Source organism: Rhea americana, unplaced genomic scaffold (genome assembly GCF_003343005.1).
Source record: "Rhea americana isolate MKP2758 unplaced genomic scaffold, rheAme1 scaffold_34, whole genome shotgun sequence".
Classification (NCBI taxonomy): Eukaryota; Metazoa; Chordata; class Aves; order Rheiformes; family Rheidae; genus Rhea; species Rhea americana.
In genome coordinates, this window is record NW_028186468.1 from 1,358,518 (window position 1) to 1,381,452 (window position 22,935).

General features: G+C 39.8%; 1 protein-coding gene across 1 annotated transcript in view; it reads right to left on the reverse strand.

Moving 5' to 3' along the window:
* SNX25 (sorting nexin 25) overlaps positions 1-22,935 on the reverse strand; it is a 72,759-nt gene that overhangs the window by 17,192 nt on the left and 32,632 nt on the right. The window contains exons 6-10 of the mRNA XM_085311309.1: positions 20,424-20,614; positions 11,055-11,186; positions 9,140-9,415; positions 5,342-5,497; positions 2,211-2,342 (exon numbers count right to left, since the gene is read on the reverse strand). Of these exons, the coding sequence (XP_085167435.1) occupies positions 2,211-2,342; positions 5,342-5,497; positions 9,140-9,415; positions 11,055-11,186; positions 20,424-20,614 (887 nt within the window). The remainder of the gene's footprint in view (positions 1-2,210; positions 2,343-5,341; positions 5,498-9,139; positions 9,416-11,054; positions 11,187-20,423; positions 20,615-22,935) is intronic.

Here is a 22,935-nt window from a genome sequence, read left to right on the forward strand (position 1 = left end):
TATTTGCATTTGCAGGAACGCAGCTTCAAGACAGTGCAAGGATTAATTATTTCAGAATTTATGGCCTACCAGTGCACCGCAGTTACCTAGTCCACACACAAAAAGCAAAGATTTATACCTACTTGCTAGAAGACACAATGTACCACTCCAAAGCAAGTAGGACAGAGATATGAATTAGGATGTTCAAATGGCTCCATACACTAGTAAAAATCACAAGGAATGCAGCAGAGGTGGGCACTTCCTACCAAAAGAGAGATGATCACAACTAGAAACACAACAGAGCACCGCAAAACCAAACAGAAAACAATTACTACGAAATACTTTCCAGGAGAAGTGATAGGTACTTGCTACAAGGAAGGAAAAATGTAAAGGAAAATGTAAGGAAAACACAAACACAACATTAGCAAAAACTATAATAGTTCAGTAAAATCACAAGCTGCCCAGGAGAGCTGTTGAATCACCTTAGAGGCACTAAAGGCTGGTCTAGACATCCATCAGGAATGATTAAATATTAACAAAACGTAGCCTTGTCGTTATGCCAGTGAAAAGCCACATGACTCACCAGAAACATCTTTCAGGCAGAGCAGCTCTCAAACTATCCACCCAAGCTGTGAAGCAGCAGAATACTGGCTAACTAGGCTGCGGCTTAAATTCCCTTTTAAATACAGAAGATAYACCTGGCACACCTCTGTGTTTCTCAATTTGCAGGAATTTTCTAAACTCTCACTTAGTACACACATCCTAATTTTTTATATACTTAAATGAGTAAGACAACTTTTTCCCCACCTTATTCAAATCTACAAACTCCTTTCCTATGAAATCGATTTAAAAAAACGTTATGCTCTGGAACCAAGACTTTTTTCTTCAGACAGAGGAGCCCGAACATCTGCTAAAATATGGAGCGATGCAAGACCGAAAACAAAGCACAAGAGCAGGTTCTCAGCTAGCGTAAATAGCTGTAAGTTTTATACCTGCTTGTACTGGAGGAAGTGTAGTAGTCACAGGGAAGTTGCATACAGAATTATAAGAAGTGTTAGCACAAGTCTCCTTCAAGCTGTATGTTCCTATGGTCTTTTTGGAAAAAAAAGGCTCTGCAAATCAGCCAAAACATTTAAGTCTTTGAAGACAGTTTATCAGACAAGTCATTCACCACACAACACCTATAGGTTATACCATTTACATGGATTGCCTGCCCTCCCCCACACACACGCAGACAGCTACATGCATTTAGATGAGTCAAAACTTTAAAGACTGAAAGATGCAAGCTAAGACACGGCACAAACTACATTTGGGACACTGGGTACTTTTCCCGATTCGTGAGTAAGTGTAGATTTTATGCATTACCTACTAACTGATTTAATAAATCAGTTTAAAGGGTCAATAATAGGCTATTACTCTTTCAGCTCCAATTCTATAACCACTTTTACCAAGCTTCTCTTAAAAAAAAAACAAAAAAAAAAAACAAAAAAAAAACCCACCCACTACACACAATTACATAAGGCCACCAAATTTTCCGCCCTGTAAATTCTTATCAATAAATACCATGACTTTGTTTTACCCTTTGCTCAACAAGCAAATGGACAGGTTGTATTGTCCACAACACATCCATTCCACAGTTGGCTGGCTATGCCCAAACCAAAGAACAAAACAAACACAAGAAAAAAATGCAAACAAAACAAAAACCAAACCAACTCAACCTGTTCTGTGACTTGCTCACAAATCTAAAGCACTTTCCTCAGAGTCTGGGTATTCCAGTCTCTTGAAACTATGCTGCCACTGAACACCATAGTAGAAACCGCAGCACACAAATAACTGCACCTTCCAGGCATACCAGACAGACGGCTGTGCCCAAGTATGACAGCACGGTAATATAACAAGACACTGCTCTGACTATGCTCACTGAGGAAAAATAATGTCCCTCAGAGAGCACAGTACTATATTCAATGCCAAAAATCTGCTCAGGCTTATATAGTTATTTTTTGTAGCTCTATAACAACAGGGTCTGAGAATTAGAACTTGTTTATATGTGCTACAGCACAGACTGGGGGAAAGAGAGAGATTTGGAAGAGCTTAAAGTTTTTCCTCATGTAAACACAGCAGGATACACAGTGTACACAAAGGTATATAGGAAGTTTATATAAATTTATACTTTTCTTTTCACACTTGAAGTTTGAACTGACCCAAAAGATAAAATCCTCGGAGAAACATACCTCGCCTGAGATGATGAAGGCTTTCCACATGCCCAGATTCTCACACCACCAGTCCGTTCTTGCAATGTGCAACTGCAGGTCACTGTGCTCCCTCTCCATCAAAGTAATTTCATCCTTCAACTTGGAAACAATCTGCAGAGGAAAATTTATCAGTTATAATGGATTAGGAAAAGCTTGCAACTTGCCTGCTGGTGTCTTGGAGGGCAATAATCAGAAAGAGGAAAAGATATAAAAGAAGAGCAAGAAAGAAGAACAACTGGAAAAAAATCATGAGTAGTAACAGAATTTATGCTGTCTTTTATAGACTTCTAGAATATATAGTAAAATTATATGTCAGCCTGCAATACTAAAAAAAAAAATACATTGGGAAGACATATTACTATCAGGCTTCAAGGGAAAAAAAAAGGTATTTTAGGTAGAGTTGAATATTATGCACATATATTAGGTGTTTTCTGTAAATTTAAAATGCCAATTAATGCCTTACTTTTCTTTCTCCCCTTTCAGAAATATGTGATGTGACTGAATCTGGTAGTAAGATTTATTTTCTTGGAATTTAACTCTGTTAACAATCTTTCAAGAAGCTACCATTTAACTCACTATAGCTTTCTTTGGAAAGGGGAGGATTTATGACTGTGGAAAGCACACGTTGACAATGTAGTTCTAATTAAGACAGAGCTTAAAGTCATAATTTCACAAAGGAGAAATGCTGTATCCTATAGCATCAGCAAAAAAATAAGCGAACACACATATTACGAGAAAGCAATACRACAACAGAACGTGGAAGCACACATAAAACGTATCATCAGAAACATAGWGAAATAAACCGTTACTTTTGAAAAATATGATATATTTCACAGTCAAATTTATGAATGGTTGTTGTAAAACTTGCATCAAATTGCTACATCCTGGCAGAAGCTTTTAAAGAGCTGCAGCAACTTTGAAGATTTCTGTCTCATGTAAGACGAAAGATCATCTACGTGACGGCTATTTAACACCTTCTTCTAGCATGTATCTAACCTCACAATGRGTTTAAATAGGAAACTTAAATCCTAGCTCTAAATTTGCTCAAGTGAGTTTTATGTTCACTGCTGGTGGAGATTCACTGGAAGAAAGCTCTAAACAAGTTAACATAAAATCCCTCTGTTTTCCGCATAATTTCTAGGAGAGATGAAAGCATTTTTAAAATTCAACCCAGTCAAATTTCCTTTCAGTAACTGTATTACACAACATGGTTTGAAAGTAAGGTTCAGCAAGCACGAGGAAGTGCTCTGGGTGGGTGGGAAACGCTGGGGTTTTGCCTTGCCGCCGCCGATGGCGAGGAGAAACCCCAGGAAGGACGCAGCCCCCGCGCGCTCGCACGGGATGACAGCGGACTGCGCGCAGGGCCCCACGGGAGACAACCTCTGCGCTCACGCACCGGGCACGCGCGCGTGTGCACGCCGGAGCCGGCCCCGCTCCCACGCACCCCCGAGGACGATCAAGCCGTCTCACATGTCAGGGGGCCTCGTACGCAAGAGGGCACCGCGCGGGGCGGCTTGTCATCTTCTCACGTCCTCTTGGCTGCTCTTCATATTCCACAGAGAGAAATGAAATGAAAGATTTCTCCCTGCAGAGCATTTTCATTTAGGGTTACCAGGATTGCACATGCAACTGAAATGAACAGATTTCTCCYGTGCGACAGGTGCAGCTTACATGGGGCTATGAGCCAGTTAAGGATTTACGCTCATTTTGTACGGGTCTCTCAGAAAAGGCATTTCAAAAAGAAAAACAAACATCTTAGGAAGAGGCAGAGATTTAAGAAGTTAATGCAAAAGGTGCCTGACATTCCCCTTAATATGCCTCAAAACTGGAATTTTGGGAACAGCACTGGAACTGTGGAATTTCTAGGAGAATTTTTTACTTCATATGACCAGGAGCTGCCATGTCCAGGTGAAAGAATCGTGGTCTCTGTGACAAGGTGCTCTGGCACTGCCAACCCTCACTACCCATTTGAGGGCTCCAYGGGCAAATGCTGCTGCAGTAAAACAGGCTGCTAAGAAGAGGACACGTCAGCGTCTCTGAAGACCAGTTGCCAGATGAAGAACCACCAGCTGAGGCCATAGCCCCAGCAGAGACAGCTGGGAACGGGATACCCCAGAGCAGCCACGTACACGTTTCCTGGTGTCTGGGAGCTGCTGGCAGAAGGAGATGCAGGCAGGACAGAGGGTGTGAAGCCGGCCGTGCTGATCTAAAACACCACCGGCCCCAGCTTGCTCCCAGAGGTAATCACCCCTGGAGCCAGGCAGCAGCGAATGAGCAGGGTGTCTACTCCCACTTGCAGCCTTTGCACTAACGCTGAATGAAGGTTCAAAGAACCCAGATCCCGAGCAGGGGAYCAATGCTCTAGGGCATTTTTACCCTCCCCAGCAGGATGCCACCCGAGGGAGATGCCTGGGATGCTTGTTTGCTTTCCGTCATTTGCAAACAATCTCAGAACACCCCAAAAGTTTGATCCAGCTGTATCTGAACAACAGTCCTCAGAGCATGGCATACGAGCTTGCCCGAGACAAATCCAAATCCCTTCTGCCTGAATGTGTTCTCAGGTTGCCTAACTTGTTGCACACTGCAAAGAGAAAAAAGGAGGYGTTTCTGGTCCAAGGCCAGAAAAACGAAGTTTCACATCCCTCAGAATTTTTACAGTCTGATTAAAGACTGTCCTGCAGATTTCTCTTAGCTCCTTATAAGGGAAATCAGGCACGTTTAGGGAGACTTTTTGCCTTTATTTCAGCGAACCAAGCACGCCTGTGGAGACGAGGAAGCTGTGCTGTGCGCTCTCAGAGCCAGCAGAGGGAGCAGAAGGCACYGAGCACATCCCGATGCTGCAGTGCTGCAACAGAGCCAGCAGCCCCMAAAAATGCTAGATATCGGGGACGAGGTCATTTTTCTATGACAAACAAAGCAAAGCAAATAACATTTGCAGCTTTAGTGGCAGTAGCTTCAAAAAAATAGGAAAAGAGTTATGAGCTAGCTGTGATTTCTCTGTAGATAGCAGGCTACTTGAGATAGAATTTGACCTATCCAGAGAAGGCCTGAAATGACTGAATATGACACAAACAGATAAAATAAAAGCAGACTGAAAACAAAGGGAGTACCTTTTTGTCGGGTTTTGGTGAATTACATATGGAATTTAGCGCCTGTTTCTTATACTCGAGCTTGTCATTTAGCTGGCGAAGTTTATTTACAGCGTAACTCGCCTGCTCATTAATTCTTGTGCTGCATTCTTCAGTAGCTTCTTCACAACCTTGGTTCTAGGAATAGAGGATGGGAGTAAGTGATTGTATCATTAATGYAAAAAAATTATTTTTTCCTCCATATGCATTTTATGTGCAAAAACACCTACTCTTCATACATACAGAAGCCTAAGTAAAAAGGCTCGTTATTATAAACAGATTCTAGTGGCTATTCCAACCACAGTCAACATGAAACATATAGTTAGAAAAGCAGACAATCTCATTCTCAGTTATACTACAGCTCTCTAACAACTCTTGCCAATTGTACAAAATGACCTTCAAGTTAAGACTTTAGTTAAAATGAAAGTAAGAAATAAAGTGTTTTTTAAAGTAAACAACAGCTAAGTAGTCATGATCRATATTCAGAACCAGACAAAAAGCAAATACTGTAGCTCTGAGCTGGGAGATTACAAGAGAAGGGGAAAAAATAAAGACACAGTTTTAACAAACAGTCTCACCTCCCACAAACCCTCACAAAACAGATGCATCAGCCTTCAGATCAATCTAAACCAAATCCTTCCTCTTCATAAACAGATTTTACTGCTCCTTTTAGAAATGTTAATAAAAAATGTGTTAAAAGCACATGTGTRTTACCCTGAATTCATAAATAACTTTCTGCTATCCATTCACCATTCAAACAAATTGCATCTTGCGTACTACAGRCATGTAAAGAAATACAGAACTTCACATCTTTAAGTGACCTTCTCTTTTACTTCTTTTGGCATTTGTCTTAACCTCCCATATCTTTCTGTACTTTCCCAAATAGAAATAAAGAACTGGAGATCCAGCAAACACAGCATCATGATGTTGCCATCTCCAATGCTGCTACACAGAGATCTCCGAGGTTTGCTTGAATGTGGCTGAATATATCTTAAAGATATGAACTCTACRAATCTATGAACTCTATGAATCTAATCTCATGAACTATGGACAGAGTTCTATGTTATTTAATGACATTTCCACCAAATGAGATGCATCTTTACATAATTAACAAAAAGCCAACAGAAGGAAATTTCGGTCTCTACTAAATTCGATGAGTTTTAGAGGAGGGATTCCAGGCCACCCCGCTGCAAATTCTGCAGTACTTCGCACTTAGGATCAAACGTCTGAGAAGGGACACAGTAAGAGTAACAACCTCCTCAGTCTGATACTCACCAAGGAGGTCAACGTAATGCAGAAGGCCGGAGTCTCGGCTACAAAATGCATTTTCCCAGCTCTGCATTTGCCTGCTACATGGCTGAGTAAACAACATGAGCTCTATTATACATGTAGCGCCAACGGAAACAGCAGGCTCATTTCCCTTGAAGTGCTGAAAGCAGACACTGTCTTCTTCTATATTTTTACTTTTACTTGTGACCTTTTAAAGATGACTTCTCAAGGCAGTGAAAAGTGATGATGGATTAGAGGGAAGAATAAACAGCTGGATCCACGTGCGGCAGGACCAGTACAGTTTGGCCTCGCCTGGATTCACATCTCCTGACTAGACTTCGTTGTGTTTAAGGAGGGCTCACAGTCCTGCCCTTCCCTCCCTAATGGCACTCATAGGCTCTCCACTTGGGCAGCTCTACTAGTGAGGCCTGTAGAAAATTAACATCTGAAACTCCCACCATGCCCTGTGAAGTGTGGACGTAGTCCACCAAAAAACAAATTGAAATAAAAACTGTTAGTGTTTGCTAACATGGAGCCCTCCAGAAATAGCAGATTTCCCAGCTGTGGCTTCCTATACATGATGCAGAAAGACTATTAGCCAGTAGCACATTTTCACCAATATCTGAAAACCCAATGGAAGCTCCAGAAGAAAGAATTTATCATCATTTGTTTTCAGCTCAGAGCCCTTCAAAAGCTTGCCACTTGAAGCCATTAGGATTACTCTATTAGGGACATTATGCTCTAACAGTATACATAACTTCATGATTAATTTGTGGCTTAAAAAAGTGCAAAAGTTCTTCCTCACAGAAGCATACTTGGCACTATATTAGTCTTTACAGGTTTCACAGCAGAAGAAGCAGCTTTCAAATCTGGCATGTATTTACCCAAGAATTTAAAAGGACTGATGATGCTGATGTTAAAAAAAAAATCTCATTTTGGGGAAGCTATAGGGAAGTCTGAAATAAATATTATCTGACAAAAGATTGCTAGTCCTAAAGTGTATTAGTTTTCTTGGAGAAATGGCTACCTCTGTTAGACTCTCTATAAAACATATGAGGAGATTCAAAGGCACAGTGTTTAAATACTTCATTCTGGGCAAAAAGAGTAACAATGTTTTCTGAAAGTCCTGGTGATTGCAAACATCAGAACAAAGCTTTGAAATATCTACCACCTCCAAAGCATGGATGGGTCAGGAGTGATTCGGTTTTAGACAAATTCTTGTACTTCACTGTGTTCTGAGCAAGTCCATGTGTAAAATGAAGATGATAATACTGATCCGAAGAGGCAGCCTGACCAAAAGATGCTCACTAGTCTGAGAGATGCTGTTGTCAAARCATTTTTGGATAAACATTATGTGAACTCCTCTGGCATGACTGGTTTTGAGAATCCACTTGAAAAACCTGCCCTGAGAGCACTGCCACTGTCTATGACATTTTGAATGCTTTGTTTTAGCATTTCCATTTTTTTAAAACAGTTTTGCCTTCCATTACAGCCTATTAATTTATTGAATAAGTTAACACAAAGCACTGGGATTTTTTTTTTCATTTCAGRCTCAGGTTATGCAAGTTCTGGATCATTACTGTTTCTCTTCTTTTGTACAACTTTTAAATCTCTTCAGTACCTAGGAAATGCACAGGACACAGGGACCAAGACTCTAGACAGAAGCCTACTGAGGTATCACTGAGGTTTCCTTCACTGAAAAGCAAAGCAGCAGAGTTTGTAAGAGGTATGCTTTGTGTTCTCTGATATTAAAGAGCATAATGAAAGATGTTGAATACAAAAGGCTTGGAAATCTGAAATACCCATTTTTACTAATTTAAAGTTTAAGTACTCAGTCATTTTGTATCATATTGTTTCAAAGAGATTATAAACATATATAATTGTCACAAATAAAACATTTCTGTTGGAACATTTCTGTACTTCTTCAATACTGTCTTACTGATCAAAAAATAAARCTAAGCTCTAGCACATTGCTAAATGATATAAAAACAAAAACTACACTGTAAAAAGTTTTAAGATGCATCACAGTCATTAAAGCACTGTGTAAGTGCAGTGTAAGAACCCTTCCTTCCTCCAAGAGTATTCAAACTATTTTATGTCCACATTTACTCTTCCTTGGTTAAAAAAAGCAAATTGTGTTTTGTAGTGAAGTGCACAGGTGACTGAAAACACAGGTACTATCAGATGAGACTGGGTAGTTTTATCAATAGTTTTGCAGTTAGAAGAACTGGGGGGGGGGAAATGTCTTCACCAGCATGCACTTAAGAGTCTAAGGAAAGACACATTATTACAGCTCCCTAGACAATCTGAGAAAAATCCTTATTGATTAATTCTACTTAATTTGATGAAATTGCAAAAGTAATGATATCAACAAATACATTGTGGGGAAAAAAAAAGAAAGAAAGGACAATAAACCTAGACCTCAATGTCAAAAGACGCTTCTATGCACTTTGTTCCAGTATTTCCAGATCACCTTAAAAACCAGTGAAACAAATTATGCATGTGACTCACCACTTCATCTTTGTCCTCAGGTGTTAGTTGAACAGAACTTCTTTCTTCTTCCTGCTTGATCAGTCTCTCATATAAATCACTGACAATGAATGAGGGGTAGTATCTGTCCTTTAGAGTTTCACAAACATCTGCCTGAATTCTGTAGAATACTTCAATGCCTTTATTCCCCACGAGACTTTGCTGTATTTCTTTATAAAGCGGCTTTTCCACGGGTATTTCTCTGCTTTCCACAAAAAAATTCTGATAAATCTCACTCACCAGTTGAGGTATTTCACCCTAGGAAGGAAGGAGGGAGAGTGAGGGAGAAGAGAATAATAAAAATGCTTTAAAAACTATCAGAATGAGTCAAAATCCAGGTGTATAAAGAAGGCTGATCAAGCTAATTTCATGCCCAGACATATGAGAACACATCTGTGAATGTCTCAGATCAAGCACCCTGCCTGTGCACCTATGCAAAGCAGTTTCACAAGATAAACCTTGACTTTTGTTACGCTCTGACACAGTTGTGCTCTAAAGTCACCATAGCTTCCACATCCATTGCTTTTAAAAATATGTTCCAAAAGCTAGTGAAAACCAATGAGTGCTACAGCAGCATTCTTGTCACCATTTTAAGTTCAGATTTCAGAGTTCAGCTGTATCAGCTTCCCTGTCTTCTGCTGGGGACCTGGATGGGATCAACTCTCACTTTATGTGAGACACTAACTTCTGAGGCCAAAAACACCACCAGAAAATATATCTGCCAGCACATCAGGCCCCATACTTCCACTGAACACAGAAGAGCACACAGGGCTGAACTGTGCATTAATAAACAGGAAAGAAAGAGGAAATAACACAGAGCAGCCCACAAGCTTTCTAAACTATGTGCTAACTTCCCGAGCAAAATTAAAGAGGTTTTAGCCCCTCTGCTARTGCGGCACAACATGCTTGCCTGCCTTATGTGACAAAATCAGAGCCAATGGCTGTATAATACTACTTATCTGAATCAGAGCTGCCCCAGTAGTGATCRACAACCCTTAAGTTTCACAGACAAAAATAAAAGTACAATATAATAGAATGGCAAGCCTTGAATAAATGCACCATATATATTGCTTTAAAAATGAGGAGAGAAATCATAGCTGAGAGGTCATAAAATGCTTCATAGCACCTTTTCCAATCATGCAGTTTGAAAATCAAGACTGATTTACACAATTCTCCTCAGGTGCCTGCCAAATGCTTTTTATGAATGCTTTGTAGCCTGAGTAGGTTTTTAGTCATTCTTATAGATCGTATCAATGGTTCACTACTCATGTTACACTCAGGTTACAGGACGTTATTTGTGTTTCCCAACTGAAAGARATCTTTTTTAAAATAGGAGAGTAATAAAATGGCAGTGAATAATAAAAAAAAACCCTGATAGTGATTCACATTTAATGCTAATGTGAATCCTAGAATTTTAAAATAATTTTGCAGAAAAGTCATCCCAGTACTCACAAGTAACCTGCCCTCAACACATTAGCTTTGACTGTGTCGACAGTATGCTGCATGCAATTCTAAGTAATATTTCCTATCTTTATTTCAGGGCTCTCATTCCTACTTTTTCTAGCACATATTACAACGTGGTACTGTTCCTGCCCTCTAGCAGTAGGGCAGCACTAGTGATGAAATTTAGTGGCTTAAATTGCAACGGAACAGGGAGAGAATGGGACCTTTTAAAGTAAAATCTCTCTTTTGAAGGGACTTTAAAAACATACACACAAACATCTTCAATTTTCATGCTTTTGGGTTGAATGGTAAAAATGCTGAAGTGCTTGCAGTACTCATTCCACACTATTGTTATTTTGAAACCATAAATACAGAAGCATTTCCTAACACCAACATCACAGCAAGCAGAGTGTCCATTTAAAGAACAAGCCACATGGACATGCAATTATTCCACCTTGTTAGCGTTCTTTAGATACTCCACAGACTCCCAAAGACTGATCAAAGCCCTCTTGTCCATCCTATCCAGGTAGATTCGAAAGTGTTCTCTGTATGAAGGGTTGGCCAAAATTTCCTCAAACTGAAGAATCTAGAGAAAGAAAACACAAGAGTAAAAATCTAAAAGAACTACCTATATGGGACTGAACATTAGCTATTCATTATTGGTACAGATTAAGATCACCCAAGGTAACCAAATTAAATTTCCAAAGTGAACTTCCCAAAAACTTCCATTCTCCCCCCTTAGCTGCCCACAGGTATTTAAGCAGTTCAGTCTGTTTGTGATCAAACTTTAGCGCTGCAGGGGAAAACATTTTACTTACGTCCTCTTGTGGTTTTCCAAAGGTGGTACTGTATCCGTAAGGGGGGAGGGAGAAAAGAAAAAAAATATATCTACACACAGAAAAAATGTGGCCAATGCATACTTTGCTCATCTCCTGCTCACAAAGACTTTCACTGTTTCTTTACTACTCAGAATTCACAAAATCAATTCTACATACTTGAAGAAATGCAAATGTAACCCAACATTCTTTAATTCAAAGGGGAAAAACACACTTCCTTCTCAGAAGCAAGGGGTCATACTCTCCAGTTTTCATATCTGAAAGGAACATCCAACTCAGAATCCAATGGGAGGTCTGAGCAGAAGAAAATCCAGCTTCCTTGGAGTCAGTGTGACATTCCTCCATTAGTCTCTCCTCCTCACAACACCTACAGTAACTCCAAAATGCCCATTTCTCACACACTTCTATAAAGAATAATTCTATTATTAACAAACACCACCTTTCAAATTATTTTTAYTTTTTTCAGCTTGCTTGGCTTTCCTTAATCTGCTATTTATCATGGAAAACATTTTGGACATACCACAAGCATCAGAAAAATTTTTCTTCCAAGTTTTGGAATTATCCTTTAAATCATAGATCCCAATTTCTCACATTATCTGTAAAACATTTCTTTTCATCAACACTACTCTGAGAAGTCACATTAAAATATGCAACAGACACAGCCCAGTCCAAATAACTCATCTGTTTTCTTGGCTAAAGCATCACGCTAGACTGCACAGCTTCTGCCACATATCCCCCGTGACACGAATCTCTCAGATTTAACTATATTCTCTGTTCCAAGATGCCCAGGGCTTGTTTATGGCTGCATTAAAATTCATGTAACTCAAATAAACTTATATTACTATCAAAGTCAAATGACTTGTGCAATTACTCCATATTATTTTTACCATAACTTACCATCCTCCATTTAMATGCTATCTGTGCATTTTACTATCAGGGAATCTTTTTTTTTTCCTAAATCATTCCAGAAACCCCTGACTCAATGACAACCTCCCACATGTAATTTCTYTTTTTACATTGTCAGGATTCCATTTTTAATCTAGTTAATTGGTCACACTGAATAAAGAACTATTCTGTATCAATTAGAATGTAGATTAAAAATATTTTGCTTCTAGGATTAGAAAAGAAAAAAAAAAAAAAGAAAAGAAAGTGTCAGCTTGAAAGTTTATTATTTCAGCACAGCACCCAGCTGCACTGAGACTCAATAGCTGATCATGGGTAATGAGAGATGCTGTACTCCCACACATAGGTTCAGAAGGACAGCGTTAAGGAACAGCTTTATTCTTTGATGTAAGGCGTGTACTTGGAGAGAACACAATACTTCTGCTGACTACCCTGGCTACTGCTGTCATAAATTGTTTCAGTTCCCTTGCCTCCAAGTCTAAAGCACAGGCTGCCTCCTTGCCATAGCCTCTCTAGTGTCTCTCAGCCTTTTACATAGAACACCATCACCTGATGCACCCACAGAGCACTAGGTATCCCAGAAACATGCACCCTAGATCCAGCTGCATACACCTTTAATAGTTGTATAAATTGTGTCTCAAAAATTTTGTTTTCCACAATTCGAGTTGTGAGAATTTACAAGTTAGATGCATCTATGCTCCCACCAGATAAAAAAGGTTTCCAAGTGTTTTCCCTCCAGGAAGCACGATTACATTGCAGAACATTAAGATGGCATTTAAATCATTTATGAAATGCAATTGCCAAAAATGTAACCTTCAATGTTCCTATGAGGCAGAGGAGCCAAGTTCAAAGCCAACTGATCTATTCTCTGCCTGATCCAAACAAACASTAGCACCAGCAGTTCACACACTATAGGCTACAAAGCTTTCTGAGATAAATCTTAACTATTCCCAAGGACACAGAGAAAGATGGAGTGTGGTCTTCACTCTGGCAGTTAGGATATTTGGCTGCCAGCTCCCATTCAAATGCGTGTCTGTTTACAGAAATTGCAAAGCATTTATCAGAAGCACAGCCAAGAAAGACTATGGGCTATGATATAGTGCTTAGGGGCTCTTCCTGAGATGAGAGATGAGGGTTTAAATCAAGCAGAAAAGGAAATGAAAGCCAAAATTCCCACACCCAAGTAGATGCTGTAGGCATTAAGCTCTTGGATTAAAAACCCATTATCACTTCCTCTTCCTCTGGTATTTTTCGAATCCATGCCTTTCATACATCTACAAACACCTGAAAAAACCAAGAGATGTACAGATGTAGAGGTTGAATAAAATGAAGAATCTTGGTTTTCATATTAAGAAGAAAAGTAGGACCAAATTTCAGAAACCCTACCAAAACCAAACACCTCCTTCCTCTCCAACTTTTCAGCTGAACCAGTTTTCACATAGCTCATTCAGTTCCACGGCTTATCATCAAGAATCCTAATAAACCAGAGCGGTCATAGTCTCTTGCGTCACATCTCACCAACCACCAAACCACATCTCTTTCCTTGAAAAGAAAAGTAGGTCCTTGAGCAGTGAGCTAATAAATCATAGTTTCCTACAGCTGTGTGTGTTAAAGCCAGGTATTTCATTACTGAACATGACATGAATTCCAACTGTGGCTAAGGCATTAATAATCTCTCTAGTAAAGAATTTTGTAATACCTAATAATAATAATACAGTTCAAGCCAGGTATCAGCCATTCACTCTGTGGAAAGACTCACAACCTAGTATYTGTGAATCCTACCACTAAGTCACATTCAGAAAAACATGATGGCTTGACACAAACTGTACAAGAGGAAACAGCACGCACATGTGCATGTACRCAACTACTGAGACAAGTCTTATTTCCTTAAAATGCCTTATTTAGCTTGATTCATTAAGAACTGTGGCGACTACATTTTGCCTGAACCAGCTTCCCGAGGTTTTGGGTAGCGTTTAAGGAAATTATGCTTGTCTTAGGTGCTCACTGTCATCTTCACAGCATTCCTCACCAATAGCGTGTGCCACTCCTGCTCTTCATCCTTTGTTATACCATCACCACCTGGAACCGGCTTGCTCTTACCTTACGAACTATTGAGATATATGAACAAAGACTTCCGTCTGTCAGAGTTCACTCTATAAATCCTCACTGAATAATGCAATTACACAGAGAGAGGCTTGCTGAAAGAAGGCTTATTACAGAAAAGGTGAGCGGACTGTCAAAGAGGTGAGTATAGAGATGGCAATTCAGAGGCCAGTCCATGGATTAGCTACAGAGCATTGTCGTACTCTCTAATCAATCGTTTCATCAAGGAGGACCACGATTCAAAATACAAGAGGGAAGAGGGTCTTCCAGTGCCTCCATCAGAGATCTTCGCCTTTGCGATGACTTTCAGCTCTGTACGTGATGGTACATCTAATAAATTACTGCAAGCTTCACTCGCAGTGCAAATCACACAGCATCACTTTTTGAGCAAGAGGTCACCTTAGTCTTTATTGCTTGCATTATCCAAGGTCTCTCCACACAGGCTGCCAGCAAAGTCAATTAACAAACACCTACCCTCAAAAGCCCAGCAGGTAAGTGCTACTGCCGTGAGAAACACAATGTAATAATCCCTGTTACCTAGAGAAGAGCCCATTACACAGGTACCCTATGGTATTTAAAGTGACCTAATTTGTAAGAGGTTTGTGCAACAGAATTACTACCTTGCGAACTAAACAATTTTAACAAAATAAACTAACTGTGCTTAAACATGTGTCTTTCATCGGTTATGTTTAAATATAGTCTTACTTGATAATACTCTCTAAATACGAGGCATGAAAAAATGTCACAGAAAACCATTCAGACATCTTACATGCGAGCACATTAAGTTCAGCATTTTACACATGAGCATCACACAGGAGCTAATACTGAGAAAAACCAATCTGTTACTTTCAGCCAGTTGCTAAATTTCATTACCAGTATTGCACTCAAAACAAGCCCTAGTCAGAATTTATTCTTCTCACTAACAAGTGTACCCTCATTCGATCCGTTCTGTTACTGACAATTTTGAGTAGTGACAAATCTTCATTTAAAGGAGCTTAAGTAACATTTCATTGCTTGCAGCAAGACATGTACTAATGAAAACTCAAAATACAACTCTGTAAGAAAAGTTCTGGAAGTCCATCATACCCAGTGAAATCCCACAGTGTACTATGATACTCTGTGCTGAAGCAATTTAGCATTTCTCAGCTCTTTTTCATTCTGTTTTTATAGATGAAGTATGCAAAAAAAGGAATCAAGTAATCTTTGGGGGTTTTTCTACTGGAATTTTCTACCCTACTCTCTACAGATATTTAGCCACTGTTTTTATTTCTAAATAGTTAACTTTTTGACAGCATAAAGTTTCTTATCCACATATTACAAACAGGAGTTTTTGTTTTTTTTTTTAACAGATAGGGACATGAGATAAAGCTGGTGATGGCACTTGTCTCAAGCCAGTGCAACATGTGAAATCAGAATGCAGAGGAGCAGGCTCCATCCACTGTGCAGTGTTATCTCTTGTATCCTATTTCACTGCTGGCATAAAAATTTCTGTGGTCATGAAAAATTATGGAAAAATACAGCCAATGACAGCTGAAATTTTAATAAATTGGCTCATTGCAAACAAGCACACACTTTCACAAAAAATAAAACAGAAGACAGAGACAGAATGCTCTGCAGTTACTGCTTTTTACAAGGTCTCATAGCATTACGGAAAGCTAAAGAATTAAGAAAAAGGGTAAACATTCATCGTGGTAGGAATAGCTAGAAGAGAGTTTTGAGTGGGAGAATATATATTATTAATACTTTCATGTTAGCAGTAAAGGGCACAAGAGTTCTTCAGGTCTGAGGTGATCAGCTATAGTAAGACAGCTGCAATTCAGGCAGTGTGCTGTGGAGGGTCCTTCCTTCTCTGATGTGAAGAACAGGAATCTGTAGCACTTTGTAACCCTCACTAAAAAGGTTCTTTTATGACTCAGTATCATCACCGATTAGAGCACATAGCTTGAAGCTACCCTGGCACATATGCACGCATTAGGGCATGCATACATCCTCAAATCTAATAAATGGCAAGCAATTACAACCTTAGAGCTATCAGCCTCAACAGCAACCCTTCAAGTCCTTTTAACTCTGGAACAGCTTCAGGGCTGGGAAAAAACAGCAGCTCTACTGTTGCTACATCCTTCTCTAGTCCAACAGTAAAATAACTATTATACCATAGTTACTCAAAGGCTCTGCCAAATACGAGGAAGATGCTTGAATTTTTTTTCAGCAGGGTGCTATAGCCAGGCAAACAGCATAGTTTTGTTCGTAGCCCAACAAAGCAGATACCTGGTGTTGGCGCCTCTCTAAAGATTGTCCAGAGAGGAGCTACAACTGTYCAGTCAGTGAGACAAACACAAAACAGCTACTTAATTTGGAAGGGCTCATATAGGCAATGGATTCAGCACAGATGCAGTGTACTACCACCCTTTGCAACAGCACAGAGTCCCACTTCTTACATTTGGCCTATAAAGAACCACCAAAATAGAGCTGACAGCTGCACTGCAGATCATGGGCAGGGTGAACAGAATTTGGGTCAGTACTGGAAGTTTTCTGCTGGGAAGGTGGCACATAGTCTGGAATAAGTAGAAGATAACACTAGAAAAATGTTTCTCTTTCTGAGCTGCATGTTAAAAACTACTAATGAAGACTTTCTGCCTGTATGCTCATTAAAGTGTAAAGTATTATTAAAAAATAAAAGTAGTAAGTCATCAGAAGAGTACCTTTGTCATACACAGCAGCAGTTGAACAAAATGCAATGATTTTTTAACTATCAAGAAATACTAAGTATTTATTATACGTGAAGCACTTGGCTATTTTCTCCACCTCAGTAATGGCAAAATTTCTGCTTTCAGACTCACTTACTCATGAATATACTTCTGTCATAAGATATCCCATCTTCAGGCAACTGGGGAACATGGATTTAAGTTCACTTTTTTTTATACCCCCCAAATTCTATATCATGAGTTATCCTGACATAATCCGATATGACAATCTGAAGCTCAGAAATCAGATTGAAAGTCTAATCAGTTAACAGTTAAATCAGCATCTACGTGAGGACTGTGGTGGAAGTAAGTTCTTCTACAGCAGTCTCAACTTGATCCTCCTCAGTAGGATCATGAACACAGACTGTCTGTGCCTCAGAACAAATTGAGACGGTGTCTGGGTGGAATTTTCCTCGCTATTTTACAGCTAGTCAGAGATTGGCTCTCCAGAGCTCCCTTTAAACACCAGCGACTCACTGAATAGCTCCGCCACAGAGATGCTGTGACTCTGTGCATTGAAGCTCACAGATGTGGTGACGTGGCCGTTGTGCAGAGCACAACAGATCAAACAAACGATTTCCTTGATAAACATAGACAATAAGAACTCAATGAAGTTACGGCAGTACTGTGCAAGTACAATTTCTAGGAAAAAGGATTAAAAATGCATTGACCGTAAATAGATTAGAAAATATGCTTTATATATTACACTAATTCGAACTGCATTTTCTCCAGAAGCAAATCTAACACTTAGAGTATTAGTATCAGTATCAGAACTAATGACAAAATTCAATTTCAGAGAGTAGCTAGGTTTTTTCTGTCTGTTTTTAGACATTGGATTATAATTCACACGTCTTAAATTCAGGATTTCCCTGGAGCAATCAGATTCAGGACAGTGAAGTAAATGAAGTATGTTCAAAACCTGTACAATCCTATGACTTTTATGTATTGAGCAGAGTAAATTGTCACTGCTTTACTATTAGTTTCTGCTGTGAAAGAAATAAAAGTCATTTTGAGTAATACCCTTTTCATTTCTTAAATCTGTAATAAGGGAACATGGACAGCTCCAAATAATCTCCATGTTTAAACTATAATCAGAACATGCAAAGTAAAGACATTTACTGGCAATGCTGTTATTCTCTCAGTACTGCAGGAAAGAGAAAGCTTTTTATAGGATGCAGAAATGAAACAAAAGCACAAGTTTAGGCCATTAGCCAATTTGTTCTCTGATTAGTACAAAAAAAAATTCTCCCAGTCAATACATTCAAGGCTCTGCACTACACTTAAATAAAAGAATCATTCAAAATATCATCAGTAAATGCCTGTTCCTAATGTATTTTGTATGTTTTAGTGAAATTAAAATTCCAGTTTCTTATGTAAAAGCTTGCTATTCTGCAGGTAAGTGCTAACTTAATGGAAAAGCTGGCACAATTAAACTCTTATTAAAAAAAAATAGTTATGGGTCACCAGAAGTGACATACCAACATTAGCTTATCTACTGAACTCCGAACAAACATTTCCCTTTTGCTTTGAAAAGTATTCAGTCAATACTGACTATGTAGGAAGGTTCCTATCCAAAGTAGTACTGACTGCCTTTAAAAAAGAGCTCAGATCCCAACTACCAGCATACAGAAGGTGGACGGGAAGAAATGACAGTCAAGAAGTATCCCTTCCACAGCCAAGCTCTGGGCATTTTTTTGTGCTCAGAAAAGAACAGCTTGGCCTCTGTCTCCAGTCTAGCCTCTCTCAGCCTCCTCCTTGGTCACAGAGAGTTGGGAACAACAGAACGGAGAAGCAATTTCCCTATTTTTTTCTCCAACATGGGCAAGGAGTGAAATTCTAGGGTTTCTTCATAACAATGCTTCAAAAGCTGTGAAGCAGGGCTGCTCTAGATCCCACTGTTTTCACCATCAATACTGCAAATGCCTGTGCAAGGAGATGTCTTTATTCCTATTAACAGTCTCATAAATTTAGTATGGAGCTGCTCACAGGTATAAATCCTAAACCAGCAGCTCTCATGAAGGACCATCTGGAGGTCCAGAAAGGACGTTACATTAACAACAGGAATTCCTTTGATTTTAAGTAAGATTGTACTAAATTTCCTACCAGTCCCATTTCACTGCCCCAACCAGTAGAACTTCACTACCTGAGCCTGCTCCTGAACAATCTTATGCCACCATTAGCTATCCTGGAAAGCACAATGTCTCAGTGGGCACCGAAAGGTATCTACTCAGTGGCATCAGTGACCCATGTGGTTCTGCCACATGCTTCTCTTTGTCCTTTCCAGTCCTTTTCCTCTTGGTACTAGCTGCTATACTTGACCTCTGGAAACAGATTAGGAATGCCTCAGTGCAATCCATGATGAACCACTTCTGAAATCATGCTTTAAGGACAAGTCAGGGACAGGGAATTACTCTTGCATACTTAGAGAAACAAAGCAAATAGTAGGAGCTATTTCTCTGTCATGATTTTTCTTTTCTTATGTGCCATTAAGTTACAATTATTATAATGACATAATGAAACTTAAGGATCCCTGCATGAAAGGATATATTTCTTTGTCTTCTACCTACATGAAAAAGATAATATCATCTTTCTAATTGGAAAACATCAATTAGTGTGCTTTGCCCAAACGGGACAGAGAGTAGATTACACAACTTATTAGTTGTGTTTCACTGTCTAGTGAAACAGTACTTTTTTTTCAATCCCAGTACAGTGAAGTTGAAAATCAGCATTCAGTCAACAGCTTCACTGGAGTTCTTCTGCAATGACTGCCCTTAAAATTTTGCCAATTGCTTTCCACAAGTAAGTGTTTGCTTTTAAATAACTTGGTATTTGCAAAACTTGCAGGTATTTCCTACAGTAAATACAATACGGGCCAAGAAAACACCGCATATATATTGGCAATGCTCTCTGAAAAAAAGCTGCTCCTTTATGAAGGACCATGTCCTTACTAACTCCCTCCACTCAGTATGTCCGAATATCTCACACAATGAGAGATATAATTCCTTATGACATTCCATACACAGCACGTTAGCAAAATTCCAGTTTGAATGACCAGTATGTTTTTCCAGGTACTACAGTAATTATCTCCCTAATGTTAAGACAAATAGACTACACAATTATTAGTTTATACTTGATTCTTGGGGGAACTGAGGGATTAATGACAGTGAGGTTAATGTGATTCAGTACTAACACATTTAGAACGGCCTTTAGGCAATGTACGTGTTATGCAGTTCATACCTTCTGACTTGGAGGACCATCACCTTCATCTGAAGTCCCGTCTTCCTGCTGATCGTAAGCAGGACCTCCAAGGAGTCTTATTCTCTTCTCACATTGCTTCTTTGCCACTGTCAGCTGATTAATGTACCTCTTCACATTGCGAGCCCTCAGTAGGTCAGCCTTCATTGCAGCAGTTTCCTTTCCTTTTGAATCTAAGAATAAAGCAATTAGAAATGGTCTTTTACAACAGAAAAATATAATCTCACCAATACCTGAAGCATTTGCCATTCAAGACTCAACACGTACTTGAGTACAAATACTTGGAAGTTTGTATTTGAAATAAAATTATGAATTCTGAAATATTCTCCAATAATATCTCAAGTGTTTATATAAACAGCAAAAAAATCATATTCCTGTACACTGGATGTACATTTGTTAGATTGCCTTAGGAAGTTAACTGCAGCCATGATGCCTGGTCACACATGGAGCTGACAGTCTAAGGATCAGCACTGGACTCAATCCACTCCAGTCAAGTTATTCATATTCCCATGGACCTCATTTGCAAATGTAAATTTCTTTAGTGTGCTGCAAACAGCATAACATTCAGTTATCTCCACAAAAACAAGAACAAAGCCCCGTCAAAATACTGAGATGACTACAAGAAGTCTTAGAACTCCGCACCAGGGCTGCACAACAGTGTTAAACAGTGATGTAACATGAGGAAGGCACTCAGCAGAATGAGACTTGGTAATAAAAGAAAAGGCGTAACGTTCATATATTCCACATTCCAGCTTCTTCAGCTAATTAATAAGGCCTAAACAAACAAACAAAAAAGCAGATAAAGCCGATTTAAAACCCCTCCTGTGCTGAAACCTTTCCTGTGTTACACCTGTAGGATGCAATAAATTCACATTAATATAATGGTTTTTTATCCTCTTGTTCAGTGAAAATATTTCTGCTTTTGCTGGCTGCAGTTGGAGCTCTGTAGCGAAATACCTGGCTTGTGTTCAGCTCTGGATCAACATATTGCTCAAGGATGAGAGAGAGAAAGCTATTCTGCCACATTTTCAAAATATCAGGTGCTAGTGAATGAGATAGATGAAAATAATGTTCTGTTTTCAAAACATTACATGTGACCTGAAGTATTGTTGCTTATTTACTGAAAAGATAGTGGGATTTCTAATCTCACTTTACTTGCTGTAGGTATTTATGTACATTAGTACCGAAGCCTCCTGACTCGAGGACCTTCTGTGTTGTACTGGAGAGGTATCATTTGCACTGGAGGTGCTATAGAAGCAGTGAACTACAGAGATGATACTCACTCCGGCAAAAGATAACATGAGCTTCCCATTAAAAAGAAAAAAAAAAAGCGCCATCTGTTTCCCCGGCATGTTATGCCCACAGGGAAGTCAGAGCACTTAATTTAGCATTTCAGTTCCTGGACTAGACGTTTCAGCGTTTGTGAGAGAAAAGGAAAGGAGAACAGAAGGCAGGAAAAATAGCTCTGCCCCCTTCCCATTTCAAGTGTTTACAATTAACACAAATACACGGACAGGAGCTTAAAGTGGCAGCATTTGACTGGAAGATAAACTCTAAAATTTCTATTTTCTCAGTAGKTTAAATACTTTGGGCTCAAAATCCAAACCCAGCGACCTGTCACAAACCCTCTTTGTGCAGAGCCGAGTTCTCGCCTTTCCGTTCGGCGCCAGCAGGCTCCGTGCCGGCAGCGGGGCTGCTCCGGGTCCCACCGCGCCTCCTTATTCCCCCGCAGCCACAGCCCTCGCTCTGCAGGGCTGCTCGAGGCTTYCCATCCCGCGGGGGTGGCAGGCCTCCAGGAGAGGCTAAGGAGCCCCGCGTCCCACCCAGCTCCTCCGATCTGTCGCTCTCCCARCTGAGAGCCTTCAAAAAGCGTTTGCCTCGCTCGGCTCCCGGATGGAGCCACTGCAGGGAWGAAACACCGCGGGCAGCGACGATGATGGCACCGCCGAGCTGGTCCCCTTCCACGGGCAAACAGGGCTTGCAGAGCCTCCTCGCCTCCGGACACGAGGCCCGCGGAGAGCGCTCCTGCAGCGAGCACGGCTGGCACCCCCAGCACGCGCCAACACTCAACTGCATTTCMCTCTTAAACATTGCAGTACGAAAGACAAGCTACAAGAAATCACAGGAGCATTTTAATATAGACTGGGGAAAGACAGGAATAGCATTGGCTTTCCTTTGTCCTTTTGAGATTTCTGGAAAATTCTCAGGTTTTCAAATCTGAATCGTGCTGTTTCTTTCTATCGAGCACTATGGGAGAGGTAATTTAAGCTATAAAGACAACTTCACTTTTTAATCTGTTCTTGCTGAACCCAAACATCACCAAGGTACTAAAGTACTTTTTTGCTGTTTCTGAATACCAGTAAATAAAACTAAATAAAATATTCACTAGAGTCAGGTATCACTGCATAAACCAAAGAAAAACAAAGTTACAATGGCAACAAAGGGAAGAKAAATAGATACATGCCACTAAAAGACACTGTTCCACCATAGTGCA